The 25128-nt window shown below is 39.0% G+C and overlaps 2 protein-coding genes across 4 annotated transcripts in view; one reads left to right on the top strand and one right to left on the bottom strand.

The window, feature by feature from the left end:
• Nucleotides 1-492: 492 nt before the first annotated feature.
• Nucleotides 493-9374, bottom strand: ctr9 (CTR9 homolog, Paf1/RNA polymerase II complex component). Its single transcript, XM_029428717.1, has 23 exons — nucleotides 9165-9374; nucleotides 7346-7444; nucleotides 6967-7206; nucleotides 6761-6878; nucleotides 6588-6677; nucleotides 5610-5866; nucleotides 5409-5516; nucleotides 5079-5315; nucleotides 4730-4948; nucleotides 4336-4519; nucleotides 4156-4244; nucleotides 3869-4054; nucleotides 3515-3602; nucleotides 3279-3427; nucleotides 3072-3188; nucleotides 2838-2983; nucleotides 2667-2738; nucleotides 2256-2391; nucleotides 2014-2157; nucleotides 1769-1917; nucleotides 1601-1688; nucleotides 1381-1493; nucleotides 493-1303 (listed from the first exon to the last, which is right to left on the bottom strand). The coding sequence occupies exons 1-23, from the start codon at nucleotides 9207-9209 to the stop codon at nucleotides 832-834; spliced, it is 3546 nt and encodes a 1181-aa protein (XP_029284577.1). The 5' UTR covers nucleotides 9210-9374; the 3' UTR covers nucleotides 493-831.
• A 6240-nt stretch (nucleotides 9375-15614) lies between these two features.
• The window catches only part of mrvi1 (murine retrovirus integration site 1 homolog), a 28670-nt gene continuing 19156 nt past the window's right edge, over nucleotides 15615-25128 (top strand). The window contains exons 1-11 of one of the 3 annotated variants that reach the window (XM_029427129.1): nucleotides 15615-15759; nucleotides 15844-15891; nucleotides 15981-16040; nucleotides 16306-16362; nucleotides 17611-17704; nucleotides 17801-17929; nucleotides 18019-18104; nucleotides 18383-18914; nucleotides 19279-19464; nucleotides 20723-20867; nucleotides 24057-24085. In XM_029427129.1, the coding sequence (XP_029282989.1) occupies nucleotides 16322-16362; nucleotides 17611-17704; nucleotides 17801-17929; nucleotides 18019-18104; nucleotides 18383-18914; nucleotides 19279-19464; nucleotides 20723-20867; nucleotides 24057-24085 (1242 nt within the window). In that variant the 5' untranslated portion in view covers nucleotides 15615-15759; nucleotides 15844-15891; nucleotides 15981-16040; nucleotides 16306-16321. Of the gene's footprint in view, nucleotides 15760-15843; nucleotides 15892-15980; nucleotides 16041-16305; nucleotides 16363-17610; nucleotides 17705-17797; nucleotides 17930-18018; nucleotides 18109-18382; nucleotides 18915-19278; nucleotides 19465-20722; nucleotides 20868-24056; nucleotides 24086-25128 lie in introns of those variants that run through there. The other 2 variants (XM_029427120.1, XM_029427136.1) reach the window with 2 other exon arrangements.

Genomic DNA, 25128 nt, shown 5'->3' with positions numbered 1-25128 from the left:
ATATTCAATGTAAATTAAAGTTAATTTCAACAGTTGTATAACCAAACACATTCCCATTTCATAGATTTCTATATTGCTGTTATATGGAGGAATGCAAACCTGTTTGCAACCATTGTACCCCTGAGCAAGTTGCTCCAGGGAGACTGTTCACTGCAAGTATAAGGATAAGAGTCTGCTAAATTACCTGTAATTTACATTTCCACAGAGCCAATTGCAACAGTTAAATAGTTTCAGAATTAAATCAATGCATGTATCAACTGAAGGGTCATGTTTGCAGAAAGACAAATATTTTAATATAAGGACACACGTTTGCTGATGTCTAATGGAACAGCACATCCCCATCTTACCAGTATATTATATATCTTACCAGTATATTATATATTTCACCAAATCATGTTGATGGCAAACAATGTAAGTTGACACTATCTACTGGGTCTGTTTGTATCAGACTGCATAAAAGAAGCAGAATGTAACAATCCACATCTTACACAATTCTTAGTTTTCTCTTTTTATTTGACATTTTGTTGAAGCATCTTCCCATTTTTGGGTCAGTGTCTCGTCTGACCATCTGTGATAGAAAATAGACGTTTACACCTTTTAGTTCACTTCAAAACATTTGATCTGTCTTTAACAAAACACGGCATCTGTGAAAAGACATGTCCAGTAAGATGCGAGGAATACACCAGAAGGTTCTGCCAACAAAAACAAAATATACTTTTCTAGGCTAATTTCCCAGATATCATACAGACAGAAATCCCTGCTTTTAATAGAAAATAAAAATGCAGATGTGGAGAGTTTTCTCAGCATTACATGGGACAAGTCTGTGATGATTTAATCGCTGTCATCGTTGTTAGAGGCTTCACGTTCAGAGCCGTTGTCAGAGCGGCGCGGGGAGCCCTCATTGTCAGAGCGGCGCGGGGAACCCTCGTTGTCAGAGCGGCGCGGGGAACCCTCGTTGTCAGAGCGGCGCGGTGAGCCCTCGTTGTCTGATCCTGCTTCAGATCCCCTGTCTGACCCTTGGTTAGACGCTGCGGCGGGCGAACCAGGCCGGGACCCATCATCGGATCCTGACCGACTCCTCTTGCTCTCGTTGTCTGACTGCTCCGAGTCGGACTGCCGCTGCACCCTCCTCTTCTTGACTGGACGGTCGCTGCCAGAGTCATCTGCAGAGCCGGCAGAGCGCCGAGGGCTGCCAACCTCACTGCCAGAGCGGTTCTTACCTCCATCCGACTCGCTGTCAGACGCAATGCGCTTCCTGTGGCCGCTCTCGTCATCAGATCCTGAACCACTGTCTTTTTGTTGTCTGTATGGGAGACAGCGATCAGTTTCCTGTTTTTGTACTAACGCACTTGTTTCGTTGTAAAACGTGTATGCTCTTACCTGTCTTCAGCTATTTTTAGGCCATCCTCATCTGAAGAGGAATCAGAAGAGGAGATGATAGCCTTAGACTTGATCTTTCCTTTGAGAGACGGTGGCAGACGCTCAGGTTGGGACTAAAAGTAATGAAAATCTGTTAGTTTATAGAAATGAAGCCAAAAAACATATTTTTCAAGAACATTAACCACAACAAAAGAACAAAGAAAACTTAAAGGACCCTTACAAACTTCTTGCTTTCTTTGGATTTACGCTGCTTCTTGGATCGTGATGCTCCTTCCTCGTCATCACTGTCATCTCCTCCTCGAGCAGGTCTGTAACGCAAGACATTTGCTCTGAGTATCTTATGAGACTCGTTCAGCAGTTCAAATAAACCTCCGTGTAGCAGACTCACTTCCTCCTCTTCCTGCGTGACTTCTTCTCTCCGTCCTCGCCATCTTCCTGCTCGCTGCCACTGCCGCCCTTCCTCTTTTTCCTCTTCCTCATTGGCAGGTCCTCGTCAGAGTCATCGTTGACAAACTCATCTATGTCGCCCTTCTTGCGCTTAAATATTGATAAATAAATACATTTAGGGTGTTATCCACGCTGCATTCTGTGCACGTTAATCTGCTGATGACTTTTATCAGTGCTAACACTCACACGTCCACCGCCCTTCTTCTTTTCTTTGCCCATTTCCTTTGATCCCTCTGAGAAGGTGAGCAGGTTCTTGGTCTTCTCCACGTACAAAGCTCTCTGCTCCAGGAGCTTCTTCTGTTCCTCCACCTGTTTGTTCCGCTTTTCTGTCTAACAAGGTTTAAAAGGTGACAAGCAAACCGATTAATGCAACCTAGTCATCGTCAGTTTCTACCAAAAAGGTTTTTGGAAGGTAGCACCATGAGTACCTTTTCTTTTATCATCTGTTGACGCAGCGTGTCTCTCTCCAGTTCTTGTTTGGCCCGAAGCTCCTTCTCCTCCTCATCCTGCTTTCTGGCTCTCGCCACATGATACTGAGCCTGACTCAGCAGGTCAGAGCACTGCCTGCAATCCCACAACACACCCACCCCAGTGTAAGGTTTAAAAAGGATGAAGAAAAACTTCTAATGTCCGCAAAAACTTGCACTGCATTTGCAGTAAAAAAACACAGAGGCCAATATGGGTGGAATAATTGGCATCAGCTTCAATTAAAAAACGTAAGTGTGAATATTATAACATAAACAATATTAGTTTTCACAAACACTTTTAACTGTTCCTTACGAACAAACAAAAATCTCCAGCGTGTATTTAAACTGTGACCAGAATAAATTCAGACTGACCTGGCCTCAGAAGCAGCAAGAGCGAGGTCAAACCTCATCTTATCTCCGGCCTTGCTGAGGTAGCTGAAATACCTGTGTGAGGAAGAGGAGGAGATGATACAATTGCAGGACTAAGCACAGAACAGCCAGAGGATCAGACTGGGAGGAGGAGATATAAATCAAGTCTCACACCTGTGAGCCAGTTCAAGCTCTTTGACAGCACTGAGCACATCCTTCAAGTTGCTCTTCTCATCTTTCAGCACAAGAGTGGCCAGTCTCTGAAGCACCAGGGCCACATTGAACATCAGCACCGTGTCGCTGGGCGCCACGTGACGGGCCTTGTTGGAGACACATCAGAAACACAAAGTTATACTCCCCTTGTACTGTAGCATGAAATGAAAGCCTTTCGTTTTATCTTCACGTTACCTTCAGCAGCATCTGCTTGCACTCTTGGAGTTTCCCACATTTGAAGAGCGCCCTCGCGAGGTACAGCAGCACCTCTGTGTTCTGATATTTGTAAAATTTCTTCAGGCAGTTCTCGTACTGTGGAGCAGAATAGAAAACTCAACTGTACCAACAAAACCATAAACAAAGACAATCATTTTTATAGGTCATCACAAGTGAGGCCCTTACCATCTGCACAGCGCTGATGTACTGCTTCTGTTCGACATAGATGTGAGCCAGATTTAGCCAGACGTCACTGATATCTGCTGTGGCCTCCCTCACCTGCGCAAACACGTCACGAGCCTCTCTGAAGAAGCCCTTATGGGCCAGGACGGCACCTGGACACAAGGCATTTATGTTGAGTTCGTCATGCATATACAGAAAAAAAGAATAAAAAATGATTTAAAATCTAAAACTCAACGGACCGATGCCATTGGCAGCGTAGAGGTTCTTGGAGTCATTTCGCAGGACTTGTTTGTATATCGCCAGGGCTCGGTCCTGGTGTCTCTTTTCCTGTAGAGACAAAAAACACCCTTACTCCGTTTGGGGATCTATTATTTCCCTTCACATAAGCAGGAAAACAAAATCAATTCAGTTTCCCACAGCGTGTGTCATGGATATGTCACACCTTGTCCCGCTTGGTACCAACATGAGAAATGTATATATTGTATATTGTACATAATACTCAAAGTTTAACTTCACAAAACAAGCAGCAAACAAGCAGAAGTGCTACAATCACACAATAAGTGAGACGATTACTGAAAGAAAAAAAACTGCACCTTTTCCCGGTCTCTGGTGGGCTGGTGCAGAGTCTGCAGCCACACGTTACCCAGAGCCAGCATGGAGTAGGTGTCGTTCTGTGTGGACGGCTGCTTCAGAATACGCTCAAACTTCTTCTGACCCGGTCCCCACTCCTGTTTGGCCAAGTGAAGGTTCCCTATCAGGGACCAGGCGTCCGGGTGATCCTGAACACACGCAGAACAAACATCAGATAAAGTTGAAGAGAGCTTGACACCAGATTTGATTGAATTCTGATGTTATAATATTCACACAGGTGACAAAGTACCTGATTAATCTGCAGGGCCTCTTTGAACCAATCAGAGGCTTCGTAGAAATTTCCTTTGTCGCGAGCCATCGCTCCGAGACGCAAATAACCTATGGACCAAAATAATTCCAACAATTCGAGTACAAACATTTTCTTCTTCTTGCCCTCACTTTTTAAAATCGTATAATGTTGCATGCTTACAGTCCACGTAGTTAGGATGCTCTCTCAGGATGTTTTTGTAGAGTTTCTCAGCTTCGTGGAATTCACACATTGCCTCGTACAGACGGGCCAGATTGTAGGAGGTGGTGACAGAAATGGCGTTGTAGTAATGCTCGTCATGCTCTCCTTCAGCTTTGGCCCGTTCAAGTGATGCGAGAAAGTATTTCTGTAGGAGAGAAGACATGAACCATCCTTTAAATACCACTGTTGTTTATGCTTAATATAAATTGTTCTGCATACTTCATCATCGTGCTTACAAATAACTTTTAATACCACAATGACATGATAATGTACTGTATATACAATGAAGTGAATGTAGCTTTTTTTTTCTCTCGGTGTCTTGTTAATACAAGCTTTGCTGTATGTTGATAGCTACCTTGGCCTCTCCAAGGTTGCCCAGTCTGAAGTGAAGAGCCCCGAGGTTGTTGAGGATCTCGGGGGGAACGTCGGCCTGCACCTTCTCCTGCAGGATGCGGGTGGCTGTGCCGTATGCAGACAGCGCTCCTTGAATGTCGGTCTGCTCCAGGATCTGAGCCAGCTCGATCCACGCCTCCACATCATCTGGGTACTGCTCCGTCACCTTCTTCAAATGACCCTATGGAACAAAGACAATGTCTCTATTATTCAGCATATTACTCGAGCTAATTCCAGACACATTTTTGAGATACTAGTGTAGTCCAATTGTGATTACAACGGCGATGGAATAATCGGTACAGGATACATACTTTGGCGATGTCTCTCTTTTCCTGGTCGTCAGATGTTGCATAGAGAGACCCCAGAATTTTCATAGTCTCGTAGTTGTTGGGATAGGCCTTTAAAACCTTTTCGAAGCACTGCGCCGCATTTTCCTTGTCTCGTCGATACACATACATCTGCCCTAGGCCAAAGAAGGGCAACACGAAAGTGGACGAGGCAAACTGAGTGGCCTGGTAGTAATACTGAAACGCTTGGTCATAGTCCTCCTGAAGAGAAAAACAGAATAGAGACATCAGAGACGTAAAGTGATAACCCAGTGAGTAAGCAGTAAGCTGTCTCAGTATCAGTTAGGATCTTACCTGCACGTGAAACGAGCGAGCTAATTGGTAGCAGCTCTCAGCCTGCATGGCCTCGACCTCTGTGTTATGGAAAGCGTGGAGAGCCAGATGCTGCACTTTACTGTAATCCTGATCGAAAACACACAGGTGTGAATAACAGTTATTGATACACAGGTTTAAAACTGTGTCAGTGTTTCAATGACAAACCAGACCGGTGACTACCTTTTTGAAGAAAAAGTGGTTGGCGAGGTGGTTGAGCACCATGGGGTTGCTGGGGTCGATGGTGTAGGCCCGCGATAGGAGCTGCACTCCATTCTTGATGGAATCTGCCTCCTTGCTGTTGAGCTCTAAAACTGCCAAACCAACAAGAGCTCCCACGCATTTTGAATTAAGCTCCAGGGCTCGACCAAACGCCAAACGAGCCTTCTCCAGTTTGCTGAGCTTGACAAAACAGTGGCCCATCCCCAGCCGTACCTCAGCTGAACAGAAACACAAGAACAAGACAGAAGATAGGTGAGGAATAATATGTAACCTTAGTATGAGAAATGCAATAGTAATAGTAGTAGCTTGAGAGAGCATGGCTGATATTTGAGCCATTATTTACTTAGCACTGAGGTTTGGCAGATAAGCAAAAAGGAATTACAATCCATAAATATTTTGCCAGATGAGACATTTGTTGTTGTGAAAATTACTCAGCAACAATTTGATCATTTATCAAGCAAAAGTGCAAGCCTCTCGAAAGTAAGGATCTGCTGCTTTTCACTATTTAATTACACTGTAAAATTGATATCCAAGGTTATTTGAATAAGTGGCATTGACTTGCTGGACATTTTTCATTATTTTCTGACATTTTATTGTAGACAAAAAAATTATAAATCGATAGATCATTTGGAAATTTGAGTCTTATATTTTCCTTTAAAATATTTATTTCAAATGTTTTTAATTATTCATAATAAATTAAGGCAACATTTACTGTTTATTACCATTAACTCTGTCCTATTTGATCAGTGTTCAAATGTAAAATATGATTCCTCAGTACAACTGCATTTTTCTCACAACTCTTACCAAATTTAAAGATTTCTTTGTACTCAGATATGGATATCGTGTATCAACCAGACTACAGCAGTGGCAGTGAATCCTAATAATGTCCTAGTAGGAAATACATAGCTGTTTTGAGGATGGTAGCATGAGCGTGTTTACCTGGGCAGCCGGGGTTTGTACGTAGAGCCTTTTTGTAGTATGCCAGTGCTCCTCTGTAATCCTTTTTATTGAAGGAGATGCAGGCCTTACCTGTTGAACAACAACTGTGATTATTTCAGGGATTCAATCAAAGTGGTCAAGATTAATGTCTCATTTTTAAATATCTATCTTGCCAAGCAAAGCAGGGATGTTGTTGGTGGACTGATTGAGGACGAAGTGGAACTGAGCATCGGCCTGGTCCATCTTGTCTCCTTCCAGCAGACAGAAACAGGCTCGTCCCAACAAATGGTTCTAAATGAGCCAAGAGCATGTTATATTTATTTGTAATGCAAAATGTGTGGAGCACTAGCAGTTTCCTCTCATCATCACTTTTCCTTACCTGATCATACATGATGATCTTGTCTGCCATCGTGTAGAGCAGCGTGGCCTGCGTGATGAGCTCTTTCTTGGCATCTTTGTTTTTCTCTTTACGCGCTTGCTGGACATAGTAAGCTGCTAACGTGTCCAGACAGGTCATCTGGTCCTTCTCATGGTCTCTGTAGTCAAGGTTTCCATCAATACGAGCTGCCTCTAAAAGCTTGACAAAATCCTCTGTTTTGCCCTGCTTGTAGTACTCCAACTGAAAAAGACAGAGGGATACATTTAAGTTTGATGTGTTTAATTTAATGCTATGTTAACATGTAATCATCAAGCTGACATTCTACATTACGATCACATATATTGTCGACAGATAGTCTGTGGCAGCTCCATTGACTCACAGCCAAAGCAATCCATATGTGCAGCTGTGTATGCTCCTGCTTCAGGATACTGATGACCTCATCTCCTTCTGGCAGCTGGTCAAAGTCAAGCTCGATAACCTGCAAGATATGATTTAGTCAAATCATTGAGCATCAACATCACACATGTGTCATATAAATCGATATATATATATATATATATATATATATATATATATATAAATCGATATATATAGATATATATATATATATATATAAAAATCGATATATATAGATATATATATATATATAAATCGATATATATATATATATATATATATATATATATATATCGATATATATATATATATATATATAAATCGATATATATATATATATATATATATATATATATATCGATATATATATATATATATATATAAATCTATATATATATATATATATATATATATATATATATATATATATATATATATATATATCGATATATATATATATATATATATATATAAATCGATATATATATATATATATCGATTTATATATATATATCGATTTATATATATATATATATATCTCGATTTATATATATATAAATATTTAAATAAGAATAGAATAGAATAAAATGAAATAAATAAAACAATATAAACAGTTACAACTATAGATGTCCTTATATACTGTAATATTTGTCTGTGTATATTAAGCCATCCTGTGTGATGTTGCAAATCAATGTGCATGACTGTTCTGTGGCGTTATTGCATTTTTACATGACTTTTGCATTAACACAGTAAAGTACCTTTTCAGTGCGGTATTTAATTCACTGGATTAGCCAAAACTGACATTCCTGTCTATTTTATTATTATTCATTTTCCAATGATTTTACAGAAAAAAAACAATATATCACACTATACACTCAAGTCAAGTGGTTACACTTACTGCCGCTTAAACTACTTTGTCTCGATGCTTTGAAAGTTTGATGTTTTATGTAAAAAGCTCTTTGAATTGTCTAAAATGTGCTAAATAAATAAACTTGCCCATAGTCTTATACAACAGCCATGCTGCCTAAATCCTACCTAATAAACATTATAATGTTCTGGGTTTGTCGCAAGTGTTTTAAAGAGGAGTTGATGCAACTTTACATCCATTATGGAGGCTGTAGTGCTGTTCAAATGTATTGTGTTTTACGGAGAGGTGTTTCATATATCAAGGGTAGACTAAATATGATAAACATCAATGCAACTCAACAGCAGCAAAAACTGAGTGTATATCGAAATCACAATATACAATTAGATATACTGTGATGATTGCATCCACTTCTATTATGAATGGAGATCCACGATGTTTTGCTTGATATAAATAATTTAGGATTGTGACTGATGCTGCTGCAGGTTAAATATCAAGCAGCTATAAGTTGTGATAAAATATGGAAACTCACTTAAATATCTTTAAAACAACAACAACAACAACAACAACAACAACAACAACCTGTAGCTGTTGGATTAAAAGTAGATTGCTTCACAGAGGGAGAGGGGCATTGACAGAAAACATCACAATAACTGAGCTGCTAACTTGCATCAGACCCTGAGTTCATACTTCTGCAGACAGTAATGTTTGCTAACATAACTACTTCTGTTTTTGCTGCTCCAAATATTACTGGCATTTACGTTTTCGGGTCGATTTACAAATATCTAAATATTTCATGTTGACTTCACTCTACATTAAACACTCCGCTGTAGCTAATGCTAGCTAAAGCTAGCTAAAGCTAGCATAAACGACCAGTAGCCCTGCGAGGTTCACTTAGTCAAACAAACACAATAAATCAAGTTTAGACGAGTTTCACCTCATCGGTGTCCCGTAAAGGGATCTCGATAGAGCCCCGGGACATCTTGACTGAAGATAAATCCACTTTGAGTTAGATTTATTACAAAAAGAAATACAAAATCTCCAGCAGCCTGTTGTCTGTTGGTAGCTACTTCATGCTTCCGACAGGAAACAGACGGTGTAACAGAAATGGTGTCCGGGCAGGTTGATGGGGATCCAGAAAGTGTTCCTCCTGGAGGTGAACACACGATGCTTTTTGGTAAAATAAACACGGTTAGTAAAAGTAGTAACAGTACTAACAAATCAAATATGTGCATGGAAATATATATTTAGCATCTCTAAGAATTATTGTTCCGATGTAACTTACCTTGCATTGCTGAACGACCAATTCTCCTTTACTCTTATGTTGTGAAAGCATGTTAGACATTTCAGAGGAAACAATAACGCTGTCTGAAACCCACTTTTGAATTTGTGAAAGGTGAGCGTTTCTTTAAAACTGATTTGTGAAACTGTTTATTCTATTTGTGAAAATGCAAGAAATGCCATGTAGTATTGCCACAACATGGCTTGTGTTGTTGACAACAATGACAATCAACCTTGAAGTCCATGTCTCTCCATTTAGTTTTTGATTGTCATGAATAGTTCCTCTTTTTCACTTTTTGAAAAACAATCAAAACACCATCATAGATTAGTCAATTTGTTAATTTACTCTTCATTTTCATCACTGTTGTTCTCTTACCTTTCCTCTAAGTGGCCAAGTTCAATCTCTGCCTCTGCCACTGTAAGTCTCCTCACTTTTGACAAAGCTTTTATCGTGGCCTGTGTTAGTAGTACCATAATGCATCCATTAGTGAGCTTGTTCTTCATTTTGTCTACATTTTTATGAAAAGCTTCATAAAATGATGGGAAAATGAGAAATACTGCTTTTGACCCAAAATCAGACATAGTAGCATAGTTCAAAATCAAAATTGCATGCAGGCAGATTCAGGCAAAACAAAGGGACTAGGAGACATGATGCACATTGTGGGAAATGACTAGGCTACCATGAAGGTCTAGTATAAACTATTTTGATAATGGAGTAATGAGGATCATGTCTACATGCAGGTGCAAGGTCAGGTGACTGGAATAGGTAGGAACATAATGAGGAGAACTGGTGGGCAGGAACAAATGAGCAGGGTCTGAAATGATGGCAGATGTTAGTGGACAGATAAACAAGATGGATTAAATGATTATTAAGTCAAATGTTGATAGTTGGGACTAAGTATTGAAAGGAGGCTTTGTGAAAAAGAGGAACTATTCATGATAATCTAAACTGAAATGGAAACACGTGGAATTCAAGGACGTCATTGTTGTCAACAATAAAAGCGATGTTGTTGCAATACTCTGAATCAGTAGCAGTGGTATTTCTTGCATTTGCACAGATAGAATAAAGATTTCACAAATCAGTAACTGTGTTTTAAAGAAATGTTCACCTCTCTGGCATAATTGAATCCCTATTTGAACAGTCTAAGTATCGTGGTTTTTTATCTGGACCTGGTCCAATGTGGTCTAGATGTGAAAAAGGAGGTGAAATCTCCCTTTTTTTGCCTTTTCACAAACAGGATAAAGCTTTCACAAATTCGAAAGTGGGTTTCAGACAGTGTTAATGTTCAGACAGAAATGCTTGGCAGGCTGCATTTGATATGTTATACTGGTGAATTGAAATCCATTAGCTGCATCATTGTCACAGACCTCAGCAGACCAGTGGGATGAAGTGAGGGAGGGGAGAGAGGGGAGAGAGGGGGCTGGGGGGGGGGGGGGGGGGGGGGGGGGTGTCAGCTGGTTTTGATGTGAAGAAGTGGAAACGAGCATATGGACATCTTGGAGACTTCTTCTTCTTCTATCACAGTAAGTAAAAGGAAATAATAATGAAAATTAACCTACCGATTTAACATTTGCCAATCTTATTTTTCTCTTCAGAAGAACTGTCCTGGACTGAGAAGTAAGAATTTATCTTTATAACTAGTTCTTCTTTTTAAAATAATATTTGATGTCTACTTAACTATGAGACAAACAAAAGAAGTACCTTATAATCTCATTATATTCATAATTTATTCATGTCATCCATGTATATTTATCACATACAGAATTTATTTTTATTAGTGGACATTTGGTTATTTTGTGATCTTCCTTGAAATCATGTTATTTAATTACAGTTCTGTGGACATTATTGCCTACGAGAGCTTAATAACGTCCCATTGTTATACCTCATTGGAGGATGACAATAATAAAGCCCACTGATTACATCCCACTGCGTACATGTAACCCTGCAAAGCACTCAGATCTGGAGAGGAGTTATTCAAATTGAAGATGCTTCACTTCACATCTTAGATATGAATTGATTGTATTGTCTGATTCAATTTTGTTTTGTCTTTCTATTCTGTTTTATGGCCTCGTACACATAAATAAAGGAGGTAAAAATAAGCATTTGGTCTTTATTAAAAAATTAGGTCATGTAGAAACGTCCCAAGGGATTCAGGACAAACAAGCACCATGTCTGACGGCAATGATGGTAAGCGTTGCCGTTACTTTGTTATTTTATCAAAGCATCAAACAAATATTTACAGTATATATTATCTTCCTTTACATGTATACTTCCTGTGCATGAATGTACGCTAACATTTGTCCATCTCGAGACAGCCGCCAATGGGACGAGGGATGTGCTCGAGGTCAATAACGACACAAGTGGATTCTCTGAACATGAACTCCTTGACATCATGTATAATGCATGTAACACCTCCAACACAGGTACACAGGCTTTGGTTGATTTGACTCAAACCGATTGAAATAATCACATGAACTGTGAAGCATTGTTCCTGCGTTTCCCTCGTCTTCAGGAGAGGTGTTGGCCTCCACCATGGTGCAGTACCTGCAGACCATGACGACTCAGAGTCCGGAGCAGGACAGACTGGCTGCCCTGCGACGGCTGCTCGACCCTGACTGTCAGGACCCTCATGTGAGCAGAGAGACTTTCCACTCCATCATGAGGGAGTGGATCGCACAGTGCAGCCAGGACAGGTGAGACAAAACCGCATATCAACTGTACATAACTAAACCTTCATTTAGCAAACACCTTTTATAATAAGTGACATTGTTTAAAGCGAGTCCTCTAAATGTATTCTACTATGCTCAAATACCTGCAGATCCAGATGACAAAAAAGCATCTGTAGTGTCACATTTATTATGAAAATCATATACATTTACATAATGTTGTGAAATGCAATCAACCGCTTCTCTTAAAGACATTTTTGTCATGGGGAATAAAAAAGCCATGGTCATGATCTTTTCAGCTGGATATCAATATGCAATATGGCTTTTCAACCATTTGCTCTACTTTTCTCAGAAATCACTGTTCAGCCTCACCCCTTGCATGTTGATGCAGTTCATTCATGTTATAATGATCATATAAAAGGTTTATTTGATTAGAACTTTTCTCAACAAAAGTGCTTTACAGGGACAAATAGAGCAAACAATAAAAGCAAAGAGAAAATGCAAACAAACAAACAAATAGATCATAAAACACAACTTTCTGTTGCCTTTCTTGCAATTTAAAATGACGATTTTAAACATATTTAAATAGAAAGGTAATCACTCTAAGAAACTGAAGCAAATTAAATGAAGGGCTTAAACGTTTATTGATCAATTAACTTTATTGAACAGACTTGAAGTATATTTTCTCAAGTACTGCTGCACTTTACTTCAGTTTTTTCATTTTATGCTACTTTACACTTCTACTCTACTTCACTTTAGAAGTAAATATTGCAGTTTTTACTCCACTACATTTATTTATAAGATTGAATTACTAGTTAATCTTCAAATAAAGACTTTCAATGTGAAAAATATCCTGATTCAGAAAAATATGATGGATTTTATTTAGATTAAACTACTCAACAGTATATTAAGTTGTTAGAATTAGCTCCACCTTGACAGCATTAAATGTTGCTTAATGCTTTCATGTAAATGCATCATTGAAAATAGTCAACTAATGTACAGTATATATGATAAATATAACACCCTGATGCCATTTTGCATGATGAGTCAGGTTTGATAGTTTAAACACATTTTGTTGGTAATACTTTTGTGCTTTACAAAGTAAAATTTTGAACGGGAGTATTTTCATATTGCTACTTTTACTTAATTGAAAGATTTGAATGTTTCTTTCACTGCTGCTAATCAGGCAGCAACACGGTAGATTATTCCTAGAAATTAAAAAAGGGACAATGCTCTTCAAGAAACTCCTGTGTATTTGTGCAATATGTCCAGTTGAATAATCAGTTTCCAACGAGTGTATTGTTGATTCAATCTTTTATTAATCAGCATTTTCTATGAGCTGTGGGATCTAACCCTAACTCTTCTTGTGTTTCAGTTCTGATGTGGACAGCAGTCATGTATCTTGGCCTGACTCTTCTAAAGAGCCCGTAAACGGTAGACTGTCACTGTTTTGTTCAGACTTCTGAGAAACGTCTTAATCACATCAGATGTCATTTCACATTTCTGATTTCCTTTCAGAACTGGATTTCCCCGCTTCTCAAAGCAAAGCTGCCTCTCCAGAAAGCCACCAGTGTTCCTGGTTAGTTAGTTCACTCTTAATCACTGCATGTTACCTCTTCAAATCAACGTGTTGTCGTACTTCACCAACGACTGTTTGTTTGGCTGCAGTGATGGAAAATACCTGTTAGGCACTGTGGTCGACTTGAAGCACGCTCACCGCAAGCTGAGTGAGCAGAACAGCAGCCTGCTGAGGACGGTGGCTCAGTGTGAAGACGTCAACCTGCAGCTCTCTCTGGAGGTCACTGAGCTGCAAGCAAAGCTGGTCAGGTGAAGAGTTAACTACTTTCTTTTTCATTTATCTCCAGTCATAGTATGTAGGATTATACTGTAAATCCTGACAAAAGCACATCATTGTCTCACTTAATTTCATTATTTCCTATAATACCCTTTAGTGTATTCTTCTGACACAAACCCGCACAACAAAATGTAAACTGTTATAATAATCTGTAACAAAATATTACACATTTAATGATCGAAAAGGAGCAGGGAGGACAAATCCCACATAATCAGTAGGTATACTCTGGTCCAGATCCAGACAGACAATATATTTTAATTCAGACTTGAAACAAAATTTCAATGCAGCCTGACTCAAATTCTCGGCCTTCTCCATTGCTGCCCCAACCCTCTGTAACGCTCTCTCCCAACACCTCAGATCTCCCTCACTCCCCTCTTTCAAAAATACAATTAAAACCCACCTATTTGTCTCTACTGTTTCTGTTGCTGTTTTTACCATGTAAAATGCCTTCGAGTACCGTATGCTATGCAAAATATTGTTTTTTATTTTTGTAATTTTTCAGCATATGTAAACTAATACATGCATGTTAACTTTACCATAAGCATAAGAACAATTTTGTCAAATTTTCTATCAAACCGTTGCCATTTTGAAGAGTTTTAAAACATTGCGACGACACCAGACAAGTTTGAGCTCAGAGCTATGAACCATAAAACTTCAACCGCTGAAGCTAAAATCTATAAATAAATATATTGAACAATTTATACTGCAGCAAATTCACAAATGAACACTTAGATCAGTGTCTCTGTCTGGCCATTACATCTTTGTGCCCAGAGGTTTTAGACCTTAAACATCAAATGGACCTTAATGACCCCGTCATAGATCATTCATCATGTTTTCTGTTAATATTTGGTTTATTTCATTCTTCCTTCATTGGTAACATTCATTCATTCAAACAGTGACAGGTGCATCTCTCAAACAATATAAGGTTATGGAACCAAAACAATAACAATGTCGAGAAGGTTTCATTATTGTACAAAACACTACAGCACCTCAGGTAATGTGGCTCAACCCTCACGCTTCCATTAGTTTCAATCGGGGTAAAACCAGAATAAAATCTCTGTTCTTACTGATTTTCTGTCTGTTTTGGATGTGGGAAGAGGTGAATAAAACAATAATCTCTGATGTTTCTTTGGTGTGTGTAGTGCTCAGCGGTCAGCAGTGAGAGCCAGGTCCCTGACAGAACAACTGGAGGAGACCCGTCGGGCGTTTAAAGAGGCCCAGGAGAGAGCCAGCCGCACCCAGACGAGCTGCACCAAACTGGTACATCGCACACTTAACGGTCTCCCAGTGTAGCGACCTTCTAAGTGCTAATTATTTTTTTTACATGTAAATTCTTTGTCATCTTCAGAGCAATGAGGTTGAATGCCTGAAGGTTCACATTAGGAGGCTTGAAGACAAGGTAATGTAGATCTTAAATGTAAATCCAAATGTGTGCACTTAAACTGACTTGCTCCATTGATGTAGACAGGGGTGTGTGTCTTCGCCTTCTTTCTTTCTAAAATCAACGGCCAACTTGGTTTTGGTGACGTTGAACAGTACTCTGCAAGGTTGTTTATTTCCTCCCGATATGAATTCTCATTGTTGTTTGTAATCCGGCCGATGAAGGATTTAGAAAACGAAAGTTAATGTTCTTTTCTTTGTGTCCTCACAGAATGAAAAACTCGCCTTTGAAAGGACGTGTTCTGAAGACAGCCTCAACAAACTGAGGAAGGTCAACGCTGAGTTGAGGGTAGGAACAGATCAGAAAGACACTTTTATGTTTCTCTCTACATTATGAGTTTGAATTGAAAGTGAAACGTCTATATGTTCACAGGGCGAACTTGAGGAAACCCTGGTTATGTTGACGCTGAGAGACGCAAAGGTTGGTCTACAGTATGTGGGTATTGTCATCAGAGTCCACTGTCCACATTTTCATTTCTCTTAACTTTACTTTCAAATGTTTCCGTGTAGAAAGACATTCTGTTGGATAAAATGAAGAACTCTCATGTGGAGAATCACAACATGATTGAGGTACGTTTTTGTCACTAAGCGGAGACAACACTTTGAATTTGGAAGACGTTTTGGTGAGATGGAGTTAAGTGAATCTTATTTGACAAAAAAGAGAACACTTATATCAAGCATTTCAAAGTGATGACTCATCAGACTAGATGATGTCTGAATATGTAACAAGAAAACTGACAAGTTATATCTTGAATGAGATTTTATGAAATGGTTTTGAATGTGCATTTTGGCTGTTAGTGTTTTTTACCACATTGACTCTGTTCTGGTGTGGCAGGGTCTGCAAGTCAGAGATGGTGAAGTTACAGGAACATTCACAGCAAGTTCTCATGAGGTACTTCTCACTTCTAATTTCGTCTATAACAACAAAACTAAATCACCTATTCACACCCATTTTCCTTGTTTTACGAAGAAGCACAAAGTTAAACATGAGTGACATAATTGTGCATGAACAGAGGAAAAGTTAAATATTGTGCTATTTCTTTGTGATCAACTTTCTATTGAATTTGTCACATGGAAATTGTTATACACAAGGTACCATAGACAAGGATTCTTAAATATACAAACAGTATCTAACACAAACTACAGTATATACATATCACCACTGCCGTGTAAAAAAAAAAATGAAAATATGCATACATATAATATATATATATATATATATATATATATATATATATATATATACATATACATATATATATATATATATATATATATACATATATATATATATATATATATATATATATATATATATATATATATATATATATATATATATATATATATATATATATATATATATATACCCAATTGAGCACATGTGGGGCATCCTCAAGAGGAAGGTGGAGGAGTGCAAGGTGTCCAACATCCGTGCGCTCCGTGATGTCGTCGTGGAGGAGTGGAAGAAGATTCCAGAAGCAACCTGTGCAGCTCTGGTGAATTCCATGCCCAGGAGGGTTAAAGCAGTGCTAGATAACAATGGTGGTCACACAAAATATTGACACTTTGGGCACAATTAGGACATGTTCACTATGGGGTGTACTCACTTTTGTTGCCAGCTGTTTAGACATTAACAGCTGTGTACTGAGTAATTTTCAAAGGACAATAAATCTATACTGTTATTCAAGCAGCACACTGACTACTTTAAGTTATATCAAAGTTTCAGTAGGATAATGTTATCCCCTGAAAGGATATAACAGAATATTTGCAAAAATCTAAAGGGTGTACTCACTTTTGAGATATACTGTATATATATATATATATATATATATATATATATATATATATATATATATATATATATATATATATATATATATATATATATATATACGCATAGTAAGAAAAGCACCGATGTTGTTCATAATATTAATTTAAGTGAGCTCATGAGCCAGCATGCACAGGACACTGAAGCATCTAAATGGAATTCTGCCATCATTAATTTGATAATTTACGCTTGTGCTTTTCCTGTCAAAATGTCCTCTGTGAAATGGGCCTATTGTATGTGAATTGCACATTAAATCGGAACGTTTAATACAACCTGAGTGAGGGTTTTTCTTCTGTCTGTTCCTGGCAGGTATGAGAGAACCTGTACAAGTCCTCAGAGTCTCTACAGCCGAGATCCTCCAAACCACCGCTCTCTGCAGAGCGAGATGCAGGATATGCAGCAGGTAAGAGCGCACGTTAGACTGCAGGTCATCTTTTAATTCTGCTGATATTCTGTCTCCTGTTGACGCTTACTGCTCTGTCTTCTTTGTCTGCAGCAGCATCACAGAGCTCTGGACGACATAAGCCTCTCATCATTGCACACACACAGTGATGATATTCAGAGCATCATCCACGCGATCAAGTCTGCAGAAATTGCTCATCTTCTGCACAATAAGTATCCTGAGAGGGTGAGGAGAGAGTCAACAGAGGACGATAATTATGACATGCGGTAACATGTATGCGTATAAATCTATTTTGTGTCTTCTCTCACACGCAGGACTCTGCTCCTGTAGAAACACAGGAGCAGCCTTGTCCTCACCGCCAGCAGCAACAGGCAACCATCAAGCAGCAGCTTGTCAATGTGTATGTGAGTTTTTTTACCTCCCTTTCTCCTCTTATGGTAACGGACTGGATTTGTTTGATGTTAGTCTCTGTTCTTCTGAGAAGCTTTCTCCGGCTATTAAAAGGGGTGTCTGGTTTTGACAGTGTATTTATGGGCATCTCCGTTACGCAACCCATGGGATTTACTATCCTGTGTGTTCAACTCTATCGGGCATAAGTGCAGTTTTAGTACCCCTTGGTAACTACAGCCATAACAGTGTGTAAAGGAGATGTTTATAAAGCTGCGGTGGTGGTTTCAGGCTGCAGGAGCTGGAGCTGCACAAGTGTGTGTGGGAGGAGAAAGGGGAAAAGGTGGAGGAGCGGTGGAGAGCCTGGGAGAAGGAGCAAAAGCAGAGCCAGACTGATAACCAGGCTCAGATGCAGGACGCCAAGAAGGTGGCTGTGGTGAACTGGTGGAAAGCCCGCAGCGTGGAGAGGGCTAAGGCCCGGACAAATGACACTCAGCCGGGTCAGAAGATCTCTGAGACACAAGTAAAGCTCCAGCAAGCAGAGCAGACGATCAGTGATATGAGGGAGCAGGTCTGCCTCCTGCAAGCTTCTGTAAGATCTGCACAGAAGTTTGTCACTGAGCAAAAGAACAGCAATCTTCATATCGACAAGGGAACCAACACTGAGAGAGAAGAAGCAGGCAGAGTTGTGGAGAAGGTTGTGAAGGATCAGAGGGATGCAGCAGTGGCCACAGAGATTACAGGTGAAGCCGTCGCAGAGCAGGAGCAAACCCAGTTTCGGGTGACCACAGACGGCCTCCTTGAGACGCTCAGAAGGATGGAGGCGATGGTCAACAGCGCCCGGACAAAAGACACTCAGCCGGGTCAGAAGATCTCTGAGACACAAGTGAAGCTCCAGCAAGCAGAGCAGACGATCAGTGATATGAGGGAGCAGGTCTGCCTCCTGCAAGCTTCTGTAAGATCTGCACAGAAGTTTGTCACTGAGCAAAAGAACAGCAATCTTCATATCGACAAGGGAACCAACACTGAGAGAGAAGAAGCAGGCAGAGTTGTGGAGAAGGTTGAGAAGGATCAGAGGGATGCAGCAGTGGCCACAGAGATTACAGGTGAAGCTGCCGCAGAGCAGGAGCAAACCCAGTTTCGGGTGACCACAGACGGCCTCCTTGAGACGCTCAGAAGGATGGAAGGCGATGGTCAACAGCGCCCTGGAAAACGCAGAGCTGGTGAGAGAGAGCGAGCAGAGAGTGAGCCAGGTGAGAGTGAGGATGGAGAGCATCACCCAGAGGGTGGAGGAGGCTCTGGAGCGAGCAGCTGACACTGACGAGCAGCTGAACAATCTGGAGGACAGGATCCCAGGAAAAGATCCAACTCAGGTTTGTCTGTGTTAAATATCTGTGTTTACTTTTCAAGAGAGTCACAGTCAAAGTCAGTTGTAGTTTTTAATTATCTTGATTTCAAAAGGTCACCAAGGTTGAAGTATGTTGATCTGATAAAATGAATGTCTTGTTATATTATTTATATAACTACATTTCACATAAAATAATGCAGAGAAGTTGATATTAGACCAAATTATAAAAACATTAAACTGAAGTATGTTATTGTCATGTGCGACCATAGATTTTAATTTATAATGTAATCCAGATTTCATCTCAAACGGCTCCATGGAGATGTCTTTATAATTCATAACACTCTTGTGGAATGAAAATGTTGGTTTTGAGTTGAGGTTATGACATTACTTGGCAACTAACTTTGCATTTCATCAAATCTAGTTTACATTATGCAATGATTAATATTGCTTTTGTGAAACATAAAAAAAATATATATATAAAAATTGCATTACCTTTCCTGTCAGTTTAAACTGTTTTGCCTGTGACTCCTTGATACCAGGTGTTGTCTACTTTCACCTCATCACAAGATGCATGTCTCTAAGTTGTGAGCAGTTCAAAAAAGACTGTTTCATTTGCAGCAGTGACAGAAGTATTCAGATTGTTTACTTAAGTAAGTGGAGCGGAGCAATACAACATAATATAAATACTCTGTTACAAGTAAAAGTCCTGCAGACATTAGCATAGAAAGTGCCTATAATTAAAGCATCACAAGTAAAAGTACTCATTATGCAGAATGATCCATTTCAAAATCATATATATTATATACTAGGATTATAATTATTGATGCTTTAATGTGTTTAATATTGCAGCTATTTAGGTGGAGCTACATTTAATCAGTTGGGTAGCTTGTGATAAATAATTTGATCTTATCTTAACCAATAATAATACATCATCATTTAATTGTTAATTATATTTTTTTATTAATAATCAAATGTTGCAAAGTAACTAGTAATTTAAGTTATCAATTAAATGATTGAGTGTAAGTATAAAGTAACTAGACATACTCAAGTAAAGTACCTCAAACTTGTACTTAAGTACAGTACTTGATTAAATGTAGCCTACTATATCCCACTAAATTAATTTGTATAATTTTTAAGGACCAGAGGATGTAAAAATATGCAGTATTTCAAATAAAAGTATTTCCAAAAAATAAACATAAATTGAAGACACATGAAGTTGCTTTGTTGTCTCGCTTATGTAAGGCATTGATCAAAAAGTTCCCTCTGTCTGTACTTTTCTGAAGTTTCCAGGTCCCAGTCTGCCAGCTGATCCTGGAACTGACGTCACCGGCTTTAATGCTGAGTCTGATGTGGAGCCTGAAGACGGAGACGGTCCTCCTCCATCGCCTGTAATCCCCGTCAGTGAGCCTCCACATCTTCCCATGAATGGTATGACGACTGCATTACAGCGTTATCATGGTCATGGGGTACACTGTGAGACACAGACAAGCTACTTCCTTCTCTAATGGTAACCCCTCAGGATGTCTGAAAATAGACGCAGCAGATATTTACATTGCAGCAGCTGGTACAGTGAGAAGGAGGAAGATGGAATGAGCTCTGAGGGAGTGTATGTTATCTATCATAGGGGAGCGCAGAATATTTTTTTATGTAAACACAGTGAGGGCAAGTATTTTTTTAGCTACATCCATTAATTGACAACACTTTAATACTTTGTTTTTGTCAGTTATTGTTTCCATTGTGGTTCAGCCCACTTTACATTTACGTCTGAATTGCTCTTAAGTGCTTTGAGCAAGTTTATATAAAGACGCTGAGAAACCTGTAGCTCACAAAGTACACAATGCAGGCTTTAAAAAAATGTGAATGAAAGAATAAACTTTCTTTAAAAGCACATTTATTATTTCTGCTAATATTGATATAGTTTGACATTCTATGAATTCTTATTTGCTTTATGGATGAGAGTAAGTTGAGAAGATTGATACCACTCTCATATTTTAGAGTTGGGGGTCTCTTAACAAGAGAGCGAATAATATTTCTCAAAATGTCAAAACCTTTCTAAAATCAAATTATTATATATATATTTTAATAAACTACATTGAAATGTTCTAGTTACAAAAAGATGGAAAACACGAGATCTTTAGTGTCTTTTAACAAACCTTTTGCAATTCCTTAAACTGCTCATGTTCTTGAAAGCTGCTGGATGTGCAGTGATCATTTCGCCCTTTCATCACATATTCTCTAATCCTTATCATGTTGAAAGACGTTCTTGGTCAATGGAAGGGCAACTTTTCTTCCAGCCCTTCAGGTAAGGTCATGGCACATATTTCCAAATTCTCCTTCCACAAGAAAGAGTTTATTGATGGCTCAGAGGGCCAATCCTTATATGTAATTGTTTATTTGTGATGAAGAGGAGCATGTTGAGTTCGCTGAGAACCAGTGGGTGGCCTCAGAGGGGGAAATTATATTTTAAATGAGCAGACAGTAGTCGTCTCCATGTCTGCTTGTTTGTTTATTTTACAGCCATCTGTAATACGTTTACATTATCCAGTGTTGGCATGGGCATTGCTTATCAAATGAAGCTGCATCCACATCACAAGAAGCTTCAGCCCGATGACATTTTATGTTTATATGACATTACTGTCATAAAAGTTGATACGTGCACTGCCAGTTTGATGTCACTGTAACTCAAGATGTGGATTGTGTAGGACACAGTCCAGTGTTAATGTGAGGAAGGTTTTATCGTATTTGGTTCACTCCCTACATAGCAAGCTATAGATGTTAACGTTACCTCAAGAATACTGTACTTGCATGTATTTATTTATCAGGGTCAACACATGTTAATAAACATCAATGGGATATAAAAAGTGCCAGATTTAATCAAAAGGTTTCATCTGCAATCCCTAGACATGTTAATGTTAAAGCTAGGGTAGGATTTTAAAAGTATAAATCCGAAAAAAAGTCCTAGCCTCCAGGCCTCACAGCCACTCATGTTAGTATTGGGATCTTTTGTCTGCGTAGCCTTGTGGAAGACTCCGGTCACGTGCAATGAGTGCACTGGTAGAGTGCGAGCAGGTACCTAGGTAGGTAGGTAGACAGGTAGGTAGGCCATCCAATCATTTCATGCAGGCCAAAGGAAATGATTGGAGGGGCTTATTAAAGGCCTGCAACAGCCACAGATACCAGATTTTCTTTTTTTCTTTTTTTATCAGAGCATTTGATTTATTGATTGCTGAAGGCATGTTAAGGGAATTTCAACAAAAATATAACAACAAAGGCTTCTAAAATAAATTGCATACCCTAGCTTTAAGCATTGAAAAACGAGCAAGACAAGAAGCAGACAAAACACCATGAACGCACCACATGGTTTAGGATACAGCATTAATAACATTTTTAATAAAAGCTGTTGTGATACTTAAGATGGCAAATAAGAATTCTAATTTTACAACAACTGACGAGACAAAACATCACAAAGGACTAAAAAAATGTAGCAGGATGAGCAAATACTATCATACACACAGTGATAAACAAAACTAAGAGCCATGCTAACGTCAGTGTGCTAACATTTGCTAGTACACAGCTTTTTAATGTCTGTCAGGGCTGCAGTATCTGCGCTGGTGCTTTTGTTTTTCCGATCCCATCTAGTACTCTGCCTTGATTAAGGCTGTTAAAACTATTTTATATTTCCTCTCTATCTACCTTACATTTATAAAACATTATTATGAGATATTAAATCCATTTCAGGCACATCATTGTAACATAACAAACATAAAAACGCGTGCGTGGGCGCGCAGGCTGGAGGAAACTTGAAATTGATTATCTATGAGGTTGAACGTTTTCCAAAACAAAAGTATCTGAAAATGAAAATGAGTTTAAATGATGACAAACGTGTGGAAGTTAACACAGCTGCCAAAACACTCCAAGACTCTCCTGTAGATGTTCATCACCTCCATCTCGTCATGCTCCGCTGCAGGTCTTTCTCAATGACTTATGGAGTACAATCTGGCTGCGAAAAGCTGCATTATTCAAGAAGTTTTAGAGTCTGATTTGTGCAATTCTTGGAAATGGCCCCATCAAATAAGCAAGTTTTGTTGTTTTTTCTTTAATCTGTATCCTCTCATATTTCAATAATATTGATTCATTTAATTACCTTTATCTAATGCAGTGATCTTTTTGCTCTGCTCGGCTCTAATGGTGCGCCACATAAAGTCACTGGTGTTTAGTCCTTTGCTTGGTATCACAATATTACCGACCTTTTTCTAAAGCAGATGACACAATAGCCTTTACTTGAGCCAAGAGCTTTCATCCAGCGGATCAAGCACCTCATGTATTTGAAATGGTTGCCAGGTTATTGTTGCCCCTAGTAATAGAGGTGGACAGGGGGGGGTGGGGGGTGAGATACTTCCTGAAACAAGAGTTACAGTAGTTATACGCCAGCATCAACCTCACAGGTCAGATCGCTTCATTTGTTTCTTCCCCTTTTTGTTTTCTCACTCTGTTTCTCTCACACACACTCTGACTTTTCTTTTTTTAAACCGGCTCATGACATTTGCATCGCACATGCTTTCCTGTTAAATGCAAATCAGCTGTTTTTACTGTCTGTCTGTGCTCTGGCTCCAACAGGTGTCACAGGACGAAGCATCTGCAGCAAGGTAAGACTCCCTCCTGCTCCACTGCAGTAAAATGTGATATTATTTCTGTACGTAGAGGCAGGACTGCATGCCAGATGTGTCGTGTGTTTGTGTATCCTTTACGTTCTTTATGTTTTTGGACTAACTTAATTGTGAGATACTTAAAATACCCCCGCAATTCCTTACTAATGCCTCTATTTAGAATGTATAAGCAGTATACAAACACGATAATGTAGCTGTTAGCAGATATAAGAACATTTTAAGGTACAGTAATTATTTCTTATGAACATTTCTTTCTTTCTTTCTCCTTCAAAACTTAACAGCTGGTTAACAGGCTCAAGAGTTAAATGATCTGATGTTTACCAATAAAGCAAACATTAGAAAAGTACTTTTTTCGACAGTAAAACAATGTATGCATCAGTATTAATAGTCTAATAATGCTATTTATGTCACAAGGTCACAAGTCACAAGGGCCATTTTCCTGCTGAGCGAGTACTTTTGATACTTAAAGTATATTTTGATAATAATATTTTACTTTCACTTAATTAAGCTTCTAAATTGCAGGGTTTTTACTTACTCACTGAGTGTTTTTTACATTGTTGTACTGGTACTTTAATCTGAATACTACAACATAACTTCAATGTCTAAATAAGTTCAAAGAAGATTTTCACTCCACTTGAACTAAAGAAGAAGAACATCTGACTTTTTTGCACAAATTACTCCTTTGATAAACTGTTTTCTTCACATTGTAGCACTTTAGATTATCAGCTCACGTTAATTCAAACTGTGATGCTGTAATTCGCTGTGACTGTCAGCTGTGTTCCTCCAAACAATGTGACTCTGTGTGCTGTGCTTTTTCTCCCCCACAACATTTAGGATGATCACAGCACTTACTCTCAAATCTCTCAGTACTAAAAGGCAGCACAAATGGTGCAAGGTTTGACAATGCAGTTAACCAAACAATAATGAACTTTAAGAGCTTGGAAGTGGTTGCGTGGATTCCTCTTAGGCTGCAGTGTAAACACAGATTGGACGGAGAAAATCTATCTATCTATCTATCTCTC

This window comes from Cottoperca gobio, chromosome 3 (genome assembly GCF_900634415.1).
Source record: "Cottoperca gobio chromosome 3, fCotGob3.1, whole genome shotgun sequence".
NCBI lineage: Eukaryota > Metazoa > Chordata > Actinopteri > Perciformes > Bovichtidae > Cottoperca > Cottoperca gobio.
Note: the sequence above shows the minus strand (reverse complement) of the source record. Positions and strands in the feature narration are given on the sequence as shown.

Bases quoted from the DNA above. Each gene is read 5' to 3' on its own strand.
- ctr9 (XM_029428717.1), bottom strand. From the start codon at position 9,209: ATGTCCCGGGGCTCTATCGAGATCCCTTTACGGGACACCGATGAG. The intron at 4,055-4,155 runs GTACTTTGTCAC...GCGTGTGTTCAG, and splicing joins AGGCCCTGCAGATTAATCAG to GATCACCCGGACGCCTGGTC. The intron at 1,918-2,013 runs GTGAGTGTTAGC...TCAATATTTAAG, and splicing joins AGAAGAAGGGCGGTGGACGT to CGCAAGAAGGGCGACATAGA.